Here is a 14,846-nt window from a genome sequence, read left to right as displayed (position 1 = left end):
GCTACTGTTCTGTCTTGCTCCAGGGTCTGGGATAAAGGGGATGGGAGCTGGGCTGGGGCCAAGGAGAACTACATCTTGCTGAGACTACCCAACCAGGCAGGAGCCCTGCCCCAGGGCGAACATGGCTCCCCTGAAGAGCCACGTGTCCACAGGTCACCTTGATTCCTCTCTGAGGCCTTTGGGTGCCACGGGGACTCGCTGTGCTCCACATGGCTGTGGCCGAGCCCAGGAATGGCCTGGCTCCACGTATCCAGATGCCATTCTGTCTGCAGCTCCCCGAGGGTGACACTGGCACAGGAAGTCAGGGCAGAGTCCGCCTGGCCTCTGGCCAGTCGGCTGACCTCTGCAGCAGCATGGAGCGCGGCCAGCCTGCCGGGTGCAGACCCCAGCTCTGCCCAGTGGCTGCAAGTCTCAGTGCCCCAGTGATCACCGGCAGTGCAGCTGGGTGGGTGCCCTAGTGTCACCGGAGGGAGGGGTTACAGTAGACTGGCCCACGGGAAGGGTGGGGATGGCTTTGCTCCCACGTCATCTGTCACCTGTGGATGCACGTGGGTTTAGCGGTAGAAGCACAGAGCTGGTGCCAGCAACCAGGGCTGAGGCCGTGGCCGTGCCACTCGAGGCACCGTTACTTTGGGCAGGTTACTTACAACCTCCGCACCTGCCTTGCACCTGCATGTTGTTTTTAAAGTGATATCTAGCGCACTCCGCGCAGAGGACTGTATAACCACCACCAGACCAGAAAGTGCTGGAAACAGTGACACAGACGTGTTCAATAAATAGTCACCAGTTTCATTATTATTAGATTCCACACAAACATCAGCTCAGCCCAGCCCGCCTCGGGCGGCAACGACGGGGGACCCTCGGTCTCGTAGCCCCAGTTCACCAAGCGTTTCCGAGTCCAGGACATCTCACTCAGCCGGTTGGTCTCAGCGTGTGACGGACACGGAGGAGGCACACCTGCAGCGGACGCTTGAAGAAGCTGAGACCCTGAGGGCACATGCGCCCATACACGCCCGTGTGCACACACGCACAGCTTCACCTTTCTGTCACCGGGCGGTGACTGGGAAACAAGCAGGGGCTTCTGTCTCCCTCCACGATACTGACACTGCACCCAGTCAGACCCAGAAGCCGCCGGGACCGGACGCACTAAGGCCCCTGCAACGCGTGGCACTTCCACCAGGGAAGGCTCACAGCCACATCACTGCTGTCGACCGGCAGCCGGCCGTGAGCACTCGGACAACAGGGAGGACAGAGCGCCCTGCCCAGGCCCGTTCCCTCCGCTTGTGACACGGAGGGAAGCCCTCTCTGGTGCACGAGCCACAGAATGTCCAGCCTAATCCCACCAGCACAGAATCAAGACAGCCAGCTGGCTCGAGGCCACAGGGACGGCAGGAAGGACAGTCCATCACGTTCCTTACTCAGTAGAGAGGGGACGGGCCACGAGTGCTCCGGCAGCATTTTAAAGATGGGAAGGTAGCATTCACCCACGCATGAAGGCAGGAGAGCCGGCTGTGCAGGGGGTCGCCCGGGAAGGGCAGGCCAAGCCTCGCTCCAGACACCCCAGACCCCTAGAGAGGCCAAGGACCAAGCGGGGAGGCTGGGGAGGAGCGCCCCGTGGCCGGGGCCAGGCTCGGTGCTGCAGGACAAACGCATTCCCTTCTGGGAACCACCCAGCCCCCTGCCTCGGTGAGTCCCAGCAAGCCGAGGAGGCCCCTATCTCACGGCGCCGTCGGATGAGACATCGCGATCGGAGTCCTCAGCCTCGCTCGGTGTCGGCGGGGGCGGCAGGTCGCTAAGTGGGGCCGCAGTGAAAGCAGGAGACTTTCTAGAAAAGAGCGTCAGCTGTGACCTCGGGGCGGGTCAGCTGTAACCTCGGGGCGGGAGGAGCCCTGACAAGGCCTGCACGCCCGCCACCCCTGGCCTGATCCCCTGGCAGGCAGCATCTCAGGCAGGGCAGGAGGACCACAGGGCAAGGGCGGATGCAGGGCAAGGGAGGGGGGAAGGGGGTAAGAAACGGTCCCCACTTTAACTTGGGGACTCGGAGAGGCTGAGTTCAGAAGTATCTGAGGTCACAGTACGAGACGCCGCGGGAGCCGGAGGGCACCGGCTCTGTGGCCCCAGCTTCACGGCTATGAAGTAGTTTTGCGATTTTTAAAAACTTACGCAGGATCAAAGGCACAAATTGTGGCGCTGACTTTAGATAAAAATCTGCCCCTTGTGCTCCCTGTCAGTTTTTAGCTGCCTTTCTAACCAGGGGAACCGCCAGAGTCAGCGGCATCGGGAGGTTTCGGCAGTCCAACCACGGATGGACAACCGCCGAGAGGGAGGGAGCTGCCGGGCTGGGGCGAGCAGACCAGGCGACCTCCAACGGGCAGCCCCACGGCAAGACGGGCTTGAGTCACTGCCGGAGGGTCTCGGGGCTCCCCAGTGAGGGGCGCCGGGTACTGTCCCCTCCCCGCCTGTGCCCGGGGGGGCCCTTACCGGTCCCCGGACTGGGTGATGAGCCGGCGGCAGGTCTCCATCTGCACGTCCAGGCCCCGCTTCATGCTGCACATCTCCATGTACTCGTGCAGGTGCCGGTTCATGTCGTTCTTGGCCGTGGCCAGCTCCAGCTGTGGCGGGGGCAGGGCAGGGCCGCCGGGTCAGCAGGGCCTGTCCCCCGCCCCCGGGAGGCTAACCTGCCAAGCACCCCGGGCGGGGGCACAGGCAGCCGTAGTGGAAGTGACGGACTCAGATTTTAAACTAAACCAGCTCAAGGCAGAAGGTGCCTGATACCCCATCATTCCTTCTAGTTTCCCCGGGAGTCTCTCCCACAGAGGCTTTCACTAAGGAATCTGCTCTGGGCCTGCATTCTTGGAACAGACTCCCAACGAGAGCCGTGAGAAAGGGATGTTCCTGAGTGCGCGGGCGGGACGTGGGGATGACCTTGCCCCTTCCCGGGGCCCCCCCCCCCGGGGCCTGCTCCAGTCCTCACTCCCCACACAGCGCTGTCCCCCCAGCCTGTCCCCCTCTGCAAGCTGGGAGCTCCTGGCAGGGCTGGCCACGGGGCCTACTCATCCCTGCGTGCACACCCCACACCTCGAGGGCAGAGTCATTAGTTAACTTCAAGCAGCGTCTACGAGACTCGGCCCGAGGCCGGCTGGGCCCTGCTGAAAGGCACTCTGCTCTCCTGCCACCTATTTCCTCTCATTGCTTTTCTCACTTGTAAGTCCTTTTCAGAGATGAACGGAAGGACTGCCTGCCCCGCTGAATGTCCGACGGGCTCTGAGATGTAGCCCGACTCAAGACACGTCACGCGTGACACGATGTGTGGCCCAGAGTCGAGGGCACGCAGTCTCCCTCCCAGACCCCGCCTCTGCGCCACAGGCTCCGAGGTAGAGCTGAGAGCCGGGCGCAGAGGGGGTGAAAGATCTGGCCACAGACAGTGTGCTGCCTCTCTCTGTTCTGGGCACAAGGGGAGGCAGAGAAACTGCTCGGAGGTGACGTGCTTGACTGCTCGAGAGCCAAGAGAAAGGGCGGGAAGCCACCTGTGAACGGTCTGAACTGGGCAGAGAGGATGGGAAACTCGGAGAGGAAAGAAAATAGTCACAGAGCCAGACACAGAGACGGCAGCCCGGGTGGATCAGAAGCCCTAGTGAGCGCGGCTCGAGCGACAGCCTTGGCTCCAGAGCTGGGATCCCAGCCGGGGCCCAGCAGCAACAGCACGAGCGGGGGCAGGACGCACTGACTGCTCAGTCCAGGAGGGAAATGCGGCGCCGCCAGCTCTTGTCCAGACTGGCTGCCACCTACAGCCCAATCCCTACACCTCAGGAGAGCCCCCCGGTATTAAAGAGGAGGGGTGGGCTCTGGAGCCCATCGCTCAGCGGGGCAGGGAACAAGGGAACGAACCAAACATATTCCAGCAGAATACGAGGCTAGGACGGCCACATTCAGAGCAGGGCTGCAGGAAGGAGACGACCCCAAAAGCCACACTGCAAACCCCGTGCACGCCGGCAGCGGGGCAGGGCGGAGGGGTGAGGCTGGGAGCAGATGGAGGGGAAGGGGTGGGGGAAAGAATTCCCGCCCACCCTCCACCTGGGCCTTGGTCTCACCATCCAGTGGTGGAAATGGTCCTTGCCTCCATCCCAGGGCCCCTGAGAGATCAAAGGTCACTGAGTTGAAGGGACCTCAGGTGTCCCATTTGGATGTCCAGGAGCAACACTGCAGCCACCACCACCGTGTCCGCCCCGCTGACACCTCCCATCATGCCATTCTAGGCGTAGGGAGGAGGAGGACAGTGGGATGGTGTAAATGGGAGAGTGGAGTGCAGTTCCCCCTCCCAGCTCCTCAGCTAGTGGCCTGGCTGTGCCTTTCTTTTCCCTTTTTTTTGGCCACATGGCATGTGGGACTTGGCGGGGGGGTGGTGGGGCGAACTGGGGGCGAACCCGCGCCCCCTGCAGTGGAAGTGTGGAGTCTTAACCATGTGACTGCCAGGGAAGTACCCAGCAGTGCCTTTAAAAGTGAGCACCTGTCTGCCCGGGCAAAAAAAACGAAAGCAGGTTTTGCTGAAAGGAACAGGGTCGGCTAATGGGCGCTGGGGGAACGAGGATGTAGGAAAATAATTCCTCAACTTCCACTGCCGCTGTGAGGGCAGTGGGCTCGGAGAGAGGCCCCCAGCCTCATCCCCAAGTCAGAGTGCATGGAAAGGACCCTCTCACGCTCACTCGGGCAGGAGGGCTCACGAGAATCGCACGCGCACGCAAGCCTCGTCCCACAGGCCCTCCTCCCAGGTGCCACAAATCCCTCCCGCCGCCCCTAGAGGCCTAGAGTTTAAGTTGAAGCACCAGTTCCACTCGCATCTCTAGAAGGTTCCTCAAGGCTAGGGAGTAAGAGTGGAGATTTCCCCGTTGGCTCAAAGGTTGAGCCGCGACCGCAGCAAAGTTCAAGTCCATCCGAGTGGACTTCACCACAGCCCTAACAATAACAGCGATGATAATAAAGCAACGACCATAGGCTGCGCTGACGACGAGACAGACGCTGCCCCACGCTCTGCCTGGGCCTTACTTCACTCGACCTTCAAACAACCCTGAGGGAGGTATTAGTAAGAACCCCACTTTACAAATAAAGAAGCAGGCTCAGAGAGAGGAGGCCTGTTAAAAGTTAGAGTGGAGGTGACAGAGCGGAGGTTTGAACCCCCATCTGTCGGCCTCCCTCCCCAGCCTGAGGTCTTAAGGACCCACCAGAGGTGCTACAGTGGGGAGATCACTCCGCCCCCGTCAGGAAGAAATGCGGAGGCCCTGGTGTCTGGGGTCCCGCAGGGGTGAGGCCATTGCACCTGCGACCCACCGGGAACCTGGGTCCCTCGGCTTCAGCGCACGTCCTTACCTCTATCTGGTCAATGGTTTCCTGATATTCTTTCTCCCGGGTTTTGAACAGGGACTCAGTATCTTTAATCACCTTCTCCAAACTGTCTTCCGGCTGCTGGAGAGGAAAGGGAAACAGGGGGAGGCCAGATGGGAGGGGTGGGACGGGGCACCACAGGGCAAGGCGAGGGAGAGAGTGAGTCAGGTTAAAGGAAGCTGGAGAGAGAGGGGACGAGGACAAAGGACCAGGGAGAAGCAGGTGACGGAGGGTGGCCACAAAGGGAAGACAGAGCACGGCGTGGACGGCGGGCGGGGAGGAGACGGCCTGGCGCCCGGAGAGGAGGAGCCGGGACCCTGCGGCCGGGAGGGCGGTTACCTCTCCCGGGGCCTCTGCAGCTGCCAAGGCATAGCCCGAGAAGTCCTCCCAGAGCAGCAGGGTCTCCTCGGTCTCCTCCCAAGTCAGGCTGTCACAGTCGTCCTCAAAATCATACTCCCTCCTAGAGACAGGGAGCCCGGCGTCAGGGCGGGCGGCAGGGAGGGGCTGCTGGGCGGGGCTCCGGCCTCGGGGGCGGGGCGGCGAGGGGCCTGCGGGACTCACAGCTGGTTCAGCATGCGCTGCATCTCCTCGTTGATGCTGAGGGCCGTGCTCTCCTCCTCGTCCCCGTCGGGGTGGCAGGGCCCGTCACTCTCCGACAGGGAGGTGTCCTCCTCGACGGCAGCCTTGCGCTCCCGCTTCCGCCCCCCCATGGACGGGACCTTAATGGGAGACAAGTGCAGAGACTACAGAGACGAGGCCGGGTGCATGAGGAGAAGGGCGTGGGCGCCGGCAGGGGAGGGAAGCATGGACCAGCGGGAAGGGGGGGGCAGACAGAGAGAAGACACAGTTACAAGACGGAACAGAAACACCAGCGTCGCTGAGACAGGCAGACAGACACAGATGGGGACGGGGCTGCAGACTAGGAGGAAGACAGACAAGAAACAGAGAAAACAGAGCAGTAAGATAAGGGGGACATGGTTGGCCTCGACCACAGTAAGATGTGCATAATGGCCCAGAGGATTTCTTTTCTAAAAAAAGTCTTCTAGTGAAATGACTGAACTGAGAGGAAACTTTCAGGCTGCAAGGAGGAGGGAGACACGGAGTTGACAAAGCAGAACCTGAGTCACACATCCAGATCTGGAAGCCAGAGGGCAAAGGGAGAGAGAGAACTGGAGACAGAAGAATGAGAGGGAGGGAGAGAACAGGTGGGGGGGGAGAACAGGTGGGGGGGGAGAGAGAGAACAGGTGGGAGGGGAGAGAGAGAACAGGTTGGGGGGGGAGAGAGAGAACAGGTTGGGGGGGGAAGAACAGGTGGGGGGGAGAGAGAACAGGTGGTGGGGGGAGAGAGAGAACAGGTGGGGGGAGAGGACAGGTGGGGGGAGAGAGAACAGGTTGGGGGGAGAGAACAGGTTGGAGGGAGAACAGGTGGGGAGAGAAGTGGGGGGGAGAGAGAGAAGGGGGAGAGGGAGAGAGAAGGGGGGAGAGGGGGAGAGGGAGAGAGAAGGGGGAGAGAGAAGGGGAGGAGAGGGACAGAAGGGGGGAGAGGGAGAGAGAAGGGGAGGAGAGGGACAGAAGGGGGGAGAGGGAGAGAGAAGGGGGGAGAGGGAGAGAGAAGTGGGGAGAGGGAGAGAGAAGGGGGGAGAGGGAGAGAGAAGGGGGGAGAGGAATAGAAGGGGGAGAGGGAGAGAGAAGGGGGGAGAGGGACAGAAGGGGGGAGAGGGAGAGAGAAGGGCGGAGAGGGAGAGAAAAGGTGGGGAGAGGGATAGAAGGGGGAGAGGGAGAGAGAAGGGGGAGAGGGAGAGAGAAGGGGGAGAAGGAGAGAGAAGGGGGGAGAGGGAGGGGGGGAGAGGGAGAGAGAAGGGGAGAGGGAGAGAGAAGGGGGAGAGGGAGAGAGAAGGGGGAGAGGGAGAGAGAAGTGGGGAGAGGGAGAGAGAAGTGGGGAGAGGGAGAGAGAAGGCGGGGAGAGGGAGAGAGAAGGGGGGAGAGGGGGAGAGAAGGGGGAGAGGCATAAAAGGGGGAGAGGGGGAGAGGCATAGAAGGGGGAGAGGGAGAGAGAAGAGGGGAGAGGGAGAGAGAAGGGGGAGAGGGGGAGAGAAGGGGGAGAGGGAGAGAGAAGGGGGAGAGGCATAGAAGGGGGAAGAGAAGTGGGGGGGAGAGAGAGAAGGGGGAGAGGGAGAGAGAAGGGGGGAGAGGGGGAGAGGGAGAGAGAAGGGGGAGAGAGAAGGGGAGGAGAGGGACAGAAGGGGGGAGAGGGAGAGAGAAGGGGAGGAGAGGGACAGAAGGGGGGAGAGGGAGAGAGAAGGGGGGAGAGGGAGAGAGAAGTGGGGAGAGGGAGAGAGAAGGGGGGAGAGGGAGAGAGAAGGGGGGAGAGGAATAGAAGGGGGAGAGGGAGAGAGAAGGGGGGAGAGGGACAGAAGGGGGGAGAGGGAGAGAGAAGGGCAGAGAGGGAGAGAAAAGGTGGGGAGAGGGATAGAAGGGGGAGAGGGAGAGAGAAGGGGGAGAGGGAGAGAGAAGGGGGAGAAGGAGAGAGAAGGGGGGAGAGGGAGGGGGGGAGAGGGAGAGAGAAGGGGAGAGGGAGAGAGAAGGGGGAGAGGGAGAGAGAAGGGGGAGAGGGAGAGAGAAGTGGGGAGAGGGAGAGAGAAGTGGGGAGAGGGAGAGAGAAGGCGGGGAGAGGGAGAGAGAAGGGGGGAGAGGGGGAGAGAAGGGGGAGAGGCATAAAAGGGGGAGAGGGGGAGAGGCATAGAAGGGGGAGAGGGAGAGAGAAGAGGGGAGAGGGAGAGAGAAGGGGGAGAGGGGGAGAGAAGGGGGAGAGGGAGAGAGAAGGGGGAGAGGCATAGAAGGGGGAAGAGGGAGAGAGAAGGGGGAGAGGGAGAGAGAAGGGGGGAGAGGGAGGGGGGAGAGGGATAGAAGGGGGAGAGGGAGAGAGAAGGGGGGAGAGGGAGAGAGAAGGGGGAGAGGGGGAGAGAAGGGGGAGAGGGAGAGAGAAGGGGGAGAGGCATAGAAGGGGGAAGAGGGAGAGAGAAGGGGGAGAGGGGGAGAGAAAGGGGGAGAGGGAGAGAGAAGGGGGAGAGGGATAGAAGGGGGGAGAGGGAGGGAGAGGGGGGAGAGGGAGGGAGGGGTGGGGAGAGAAAGAAGGGAGCAGAGCAGCCAGATAGAGGGGAGGGGTCTGCGCTGAGAGCCCTGCAGGTCAGGAGGCCTGGGGAGCTGAGAAATGGGCCGGGGACGCAGGAAGCTTGCGTGAGAGCAGAACTAACCAGCTTCTTCTGTGGAGGAAGCAAGAGAAGATGAAAGGCAGAGAGGCGAGGAGGCAGACGGGAGAGAGAGGGGAGGGGAGAGACGGCGTTAGAGACCGCTCCAAACTCCTCTCCAGAGGTTGTCCCTCACCCCCAGCCTCGTCCCGCCAGGGCCCGGCTGCCGCGCTAAGCTCTCCGAGAAGGGGCCGGGCCCAGCTCCCGCGGAGGACCGGGCTCTCGCGGCCCCGCGCCCCCCTACAGAGCTCGGGCGCGGACACCAGGCGGTGGGACGGGGCGGGGGCCGGACCCAGGCGCCCCTTGCCCTCACCTGGAACATCTTGATCATGTCCTCGCAGTTGCGCTGCTGGGCCAAGTCACAGAGCTTGGCGGTGATGTCGATGCGGCGGCAGATGTCCATGTCCACCTTCATGGCCTTCTCCTGGATCTTCGTGTCCAGGTCGGACAGGTTCTGTGCGGGGAGCACGGAGGGCGGTGAGGGGGTCCTCAGGGCCCGGCAACGTCCCCTCATCCTCCCAGACACACGGCCCCTCCCAGCAGAAGGCACCCCTTTTCCTGGGTGCCCCTCCAGCACTCTGCCCAGGACAGCTGGCTCCCTGGCCAGACGGGGCCCCCGAAGGGCACAGCCCAGTGGCTGGGACATGCAGGGGGCTCCCTCCTGGAACTCAGGCTCCAAGAGACACTGACTGACTGACCAGCAGGGGCTATGGGAGTGGAGAAAGTATCGCAGTGCAGTGGTGACATCAGCCGACACTGAACTAGCGCCGCTGTCCTAACTCAGTGCATCGCAACCTTCGAACCAGCCTGCGAAGTGCGCGCTTTACTATCCCATTCCACAGACCCACATATGAAGGCAGAGGGGGTCAGGGCTTCACCCAGGGCCACACTGTGAGCAAACCACCCTGAGGAACGATGGAGGCCACGGGGACTTCTGCTGTCTCTTCTCCGGAGTTAGGGGGTGGGCAAGGGGAAAAGAAATGGAAGCACATACGTTGGGGGGAGGGTCAGTGAAGTGGGTGCAACTAAAAAGGCCGGCTCCCTGGCCTCAGGCAGCCTCGCCCCGGCGGGTAGGGACGAGGGGTGGCGTGGCCGCACTCACGTTGCTCATGAGCCCCTTGAAGACCACCAGCTCGGCCTTCAGCTGCTCCACCTTCAGGGCCAGCTCCTCCTGGCAGGCGTCAGCCTCCTGGGCCTCCTACGGGTCGGGAGAAAGCCGGCGTGAGCCGCACTGCCTGCGGGCGGCCGGCAGGGCAAGGTGGGACGAGGCGGGGCAGGGCGGCCCTCACCTCCTGGAGCTCGTTCACGCGCTCCTGCAGCTGCAGCCTCACCACGTACTCCTCTTCCCACCTGCAGACAGCGAAGGGCCGGCGCCTGGGTGCGGGGTCCTCCCGCCTCCGCTCTCCGCCCCCCGCCCGTCTGGCTCAGGCCCCGGCCCTGGGTCTGCTTCCCCAGACGGGAGGAGCCGGGCAGAAACGTGTGGCTCCAGGCTCCCCGCCAGCTCCCAGCTCACCAGCTGCCTTCCCGGAACCTCCGGCCTTGCACCATTTAAGAGCAACTGCGGCTGCTCTGGTCCCTCGCAGGGCCCAGCCCGACCAGCTGTCCGGCTGGCCTCGTACCCCTCCTTCTGCCCACACCACCCGGCCCGGTCTCCCACCTCCAGTCCTCAGATCCGGGCTCCCGCCTGCTGCCTGCACCAGAACAGAGCTCGTCTAGCCCGCTGCCCTGCCTCCTGTGGTACCATTAATCCTGTAAAAGCAGCTGCAGGACACATATGGCATCAGCAAAGGTGGTCAAGGGCCTGCTAGGAGATGCTTGAAGTCCATCCCCACAAGCTCCAGAAACTGCCCACCCAGAGGCCCCGGGTGAGTCGCAGAGGGGCCAGGGTGCGGGCAGGAGCCTGGGATCACTAAGCACCCACACCCAGAGGGAGAGGGAAACCGTGGCGGATAAGAACTAGCGGCAGGGCCTCCTGGGCCCCCGCATGCAGAGCCTAAGACCATGAGGAGGCTAGAAGGCGCTCCTGGCCAAGGCTGGGAGCTGGCCGGCGCGTCCCCCTCCTCCTCACACAGGCAGGAGGGCAGCGGCGGGGGCAACACCCCTGCTTAGGATTGATTTCAGGGCCCCGCAAGGTTGGCTGGAACAGCGGGACTCCTCAGACCCCAATGACATAGCCCAGCACTTCTCCCCCATCCTGGAAAAGCTTCCTCCAGGCTGAGAAAGGAGGGCAACTGCACCAAGGGAGAAACCTCGACACCAGAAAGGTGGTTAGGAAGCAGCACGGAGAACACACTCCGCAGGCCCAGGATTTGGTCTTCCCCTCCCCTCCCCTCCATCTCTGTTCCCAGGTGCCTCTCAGCTCTCTTCCCCGGGCTCCTCCTCCAGGCCCATCTCTCCTAGCTCTCCCGTTTCTCCGCACTGCAGTATTCCTAATAATAACTCCTCGACCTCACCGTGGCTGCCCCTCCTGGCGGCTGGGCTGGGCCGGGAGAAGGCAGCCCAGCTCCCCTCCCGTCTTCCTGGCTCCCCACCCAGCCCCTCCCCTCGCTCTGGCATTCTCATTCAGACAGTTGGGGCCAGCGAAGTGCCCCAGCAGTGTCAGGTTATGTATTTTCTTAAAGAAGACATTTATCTTTCTGGGCCTTGGTTTCTTCGTCTACAGCGTGAGGGCAGGGGATGCAGTACCCTGATGCCCCTGGGGTCCACGCATCCCTGGAGGGAGCAAGACAGACAAGGGGACCATAACCCTGGAGAAGACACATCAGGAAGGGCAGGACCGTGAACTCAACTGTTCCAGGTAGAAACTTAAGGAAGTTAGGTATGGATTAAGATTAATAAAATCTCACAGGGTAAACAAAAAAACAAATCTGAAAACAAACCATCTGGAAGCTCACTAGAATTCTATCTGTACTCCAGCCAGACATTCCCACGAATGGGTTCGTTTTGACCTCCATTTAAATCTGGTCTCCCTCGCGAGGTTCTTTAAACATGGGTAGAATCTGAGCAATTTCCACGTATTCTACATTGAGCAAACATCTTTCTTCCAAATAAACGGTCTCCCTGAGTGAAGTGAGGAAGCAGGGGCCACTCCTATGTCGGAAAAACTGAGACCAGGAAAAAGAGATCCACCCAAGGTCACACAAGGCAGGGGAGCTGAACCCAGAACCAGGAGGCCTCAGCTCCTTCCCAGTTTAGTGCTCATACTATGCCCACGTCTTCCAGGCTACAGACGGGAGTTAGCTTTGCTATGAAGAGAAGAGAAGAAGGGCAGGGGATCTGGGGTGGAAGAATGAGTAACTGCCGGTATCACATACCACCCACGTCTGGCTGTGAGGCCCTCTGCACAGCGGTGCTATGAGCTATGAGCTCATCAGCCCCCGAGGAATAACCCCTTGCTGCCCTGGACAGCTGGACCAAAATACTCTTCCAGTTAGAAACAAAACACCCCAACAACAGCAGTTGTTCCTGTGGTTATGGATGTATTCCAGAACTGTCCATGTTCCACTGCTGACGGCGTTAATTAACTCCTGCAGTGGCTGGGGCAGGATGGTTCTGGGTGGCATCTATCTGAATGATGGTTTTAGGATGACTGAGACTCCCAAAGACACTTCAATCGTGGACTACAACTAAGGAAGGAAGCCAGCCAGCATGAGGACAGGACTCCACCTCAGCAAGCCTGCTGATCTGGGATCTGCTAGCCTCTGGCGGGCTACAGACCCCTGAAGTTCGCCCCCGACCCCCCAAGCCGACCCAGCAGTCATTTGCCCGAGCATTCAGCCAATCCCCACCAGACACAAATCTCGGCTCCCCTGGGCTGCAAGGGTAATTCCCAGGCCTGCCCACAAGGGGTCAGCGTAGCTCATTAAGAGGTTAAACCTGAAGCCTAAGCCTCTTTCTGACCTGTAATCTCCTTCGGCTTCAACCATGGCGTCCCAGGCACAGAGTGTACAAAGTGCTGGCCGTGCTCACGCTGCTGTCCTAACGGCGTGGTTATCAGCCGTCTAGGGGATCCGCCTGGATGCAGCCAGCACTCCCGCGTCGCATCCCCTCCCCTGGCGCCTTGTGCTACCCCGCAGGGCTCCCTGCAGTAAACCAACTCCTCATCTTCAGAGCGACCCGGCCTGCCCCAGCTGCCTTGTGTCAAAGGTGTGGTGTGTCCATGTTCCCAGCCTTCTCCTACTCGGGTCCTTGCTGCCCTCTTCACACTTCCTCCGCCTTCAGCTCTGCACTTTCAGATCCCCCGGCTTCCAAGGCTAGCCCTGGGCCAACTACATAGGCCCTTCCCCTTTCCCTAGGGAATTCCCTTTACTCCTTCTTCCCGCCTCCCTCCTTTTCTGACCTACTCCCAGAAATGCCCTAAGGTCCCCACAGCATTCTGGTTTGGATGGAAGCAGAGCAGCCCTGCTGCTCCCTCGGACGCCGTTTTGGGAAACCCTGGGCAGAGGCAGGATCACCTACTGCAAGGTGCGGCCCCTCTCCAACCCCCTTCTCATTTCCCTTCGACTCCCAAATTAAAACTACAACCTTTGCCTCTAACTTTTGATCAGTAATGTGGAGCCTATATCACAAAGTCGCTCCGAGGGCTGAGACTGGGGGATTAAGCAGTAGCCCGGATGTGACCTCTCCGACCCATGTCCCTTTTACACATCACAAAACCCCCAGTTAACACAGTCCTCCAAACACTGCAGCCTAGATGAAAAACAAGTGTTCCCCGCAGTATTCGGCTCCTAGACGCCTCCTTCCGGTCACGAGTCTCGACTTCTGCATTCTCTAGGGATTCTAGTCTCCGGGTATCCAATTCCTTCTGTGGACTTCCAAGCTCCTCCTTACACAGCAGGAACTTTACTCATACTGACTCCTCCCTGATTCTTGGGCCCCAGCTGCTCTCGGCTCCTGTACGCACACCTAGCCCCGGCCCCAGTGTGGCGTGAGCTGAGCCCCCTCCCCACCTTCCCGATCCCTACCTCCGCTTGTACTCGTCCCGCTCGCGCTTCACTTTAGCCAGCACGTTGTAGAGAGCGCGGATCTCGGGGGTGATGGTGTCGATCTGGACGCCCACCCCGTCGGGGTGCACCCACGACAGGCCAGGCCCTTGCACCAAAGTGGGCTCCAGTCCCGGCCCGAGCCGGCGGGCGTGAGAGAAGGACCAGATAGTGCCTGGCATGAAGCGGGCCGACGAGGAGGAGGCGGAGGAGGCGGAGGTGGAGGTGGAGGGAGCCGGGTGGCAGGCCGCGGAGGGCGCGAGGGGGCCTGCCGGCGAGCGCGCGGGCGAGCCCAGCACCCGCGCCGACGGGGTGCAGACGGCAGCCGGCCGGGCGCCCAGGGGCAGCCCCAGGGGTCTGACGGGGCTGACGAAGCCGGTCTGCACGGCCTGGTCTCGGCGAGCCAGGCCCCGCCGGCCCTGCTTACCCTCCTCCAGCGCCTGCTGCAGCTGCTTCTCCAGCAGCCGGTTGCGGCGCTCCAACTCGTGCACCTTGGCCAGGAAGCAGCGGAAGCGGAGGTTCAGGGTCTTGAGCACGTTGATGTTGGAGCCCAGGTCGTTGCGGAGCGCCATGGCGGCTGGGGGCGCCGGGCCCGGCCCGGGCGGCGAGTAGGAAGCCGGGCCGGCCCGGGCGAGCGGCGCCGGGGGCACGTCCCCGCCGCCGGCCAAGTGGTCGCTTCCCACGGGGTCCCCCAGCGGCCCGGCCAGGCCTTGCTGCTCCTGCTGGAGGAGGAAGAGGTTGGGGCCGAATAACGGATTCATGGCTGCGCCTTCTGCTGGGAGATGGAGACCCGTGCAAGAGCAGGGCTGGAGGGCGAGGGAGGAGAGCCAATGAGGCGCCAGGGGGACGAGGGGCAGCCAATCAGACGGCTCGGCGGAAGGGGCAGAGGTCAGCGGGGCGGAGGAGGCCAGGGAGGAGGCCAATGAAAGGCTCATTCGGAAGCTGGCACCTGGACCGACCTTTCCGGGTCTGAGGCTGAGCCCGGAGCCGACCGGACCCCGACCCATGCCCAGAATCCAGCCAGCGTGGCAGGACATAAAACCCAGGTCCTCCAGTACTCCATGGTTCTGGTGGCACGAAATTCACCTTCCCTACACCCCAACTGCCCTCCTCTCCCCTGAATCCAAACACCCAGGCTCTGACTCCATGACTCTCCTTCCCTGGGTCCCTGGGAACTGACCTTATTTCTCAGTATACCACACTGTCCGCTCTCTTCAGGGGTTCCCTGTCCCACCCT

The 14,846-nt window shown here is 61.8% G+C and overlaps 1 protein-coding gene across 13 annotated transcripts; it reads right to left on the bottom strand.

The window, feature by feature from the left end:
- Positions 1–766: 766 nt before the first annotated feature.
- On the bottom strand, positions 767–14,549 carry IFFO1 (intermediate filament family orphan 1). Of its 13 annotated transcripts, none has more exons than XM_032645976.1 (11): positions 13,592–14,448; positions 9,917–9,977; positions 9,730–9,825; positions 8,941–9,081; positions 8,634–8,642; positions 5,941–6,098; positions 5,719–5,839; positions 5,365–5,457; positions 4,092–4,133; positions 2,482–2,612; positions 767–1,825 (listed from the first exon to the last, which is right to left on the bottom strand). In XM_032645976.1, exons 1-11 carry the CDS (start codon positions 14,368–14,370, stop codon positions 1,714–1,716), a joined length of 1,743 nt encoding a protein of 580 aa, XP_032501867.1. In that variant the 5' UTR covers positions 14,371–14,448; the 3' UTR covers positions 767–1,713. The 13 variants fall into 13 exon arrangements, with proteins under 13 accessions (XP_032501867.1, XP_032501866.1, XP_032501865.1 ...); XM_032645975.1 differs by having other exon boundaries at positions 5,365–5,460; positions 8,634–8,639; positions 13,592–14,434; XM_032645974.1 differs by having other exon boundaries at positions 5,365–5,460; positions 13,592–14,433.
- Positions 14,550–14,846: the final 297 nt, after the last annotated feature.

Source organism: Phocoena sinus, chromosome 10 (genome assembly GCF_008692025.1).
Source record: "Phocoena sinus isolate mPhoSin1 chromosome 10, mPhoSin1.pri, whole genome shotgun sequence".
NCBI lineage: Eukaryota > Metazoa > Chordata > Mammalia > Artiodactyla > Phocoenidae > Phocoena > Phocoena sinus.
Note: the sequence above shows the minus strand (reverse complement) of the source record. Positions and strands in the feature narration are given on the sequence as shown.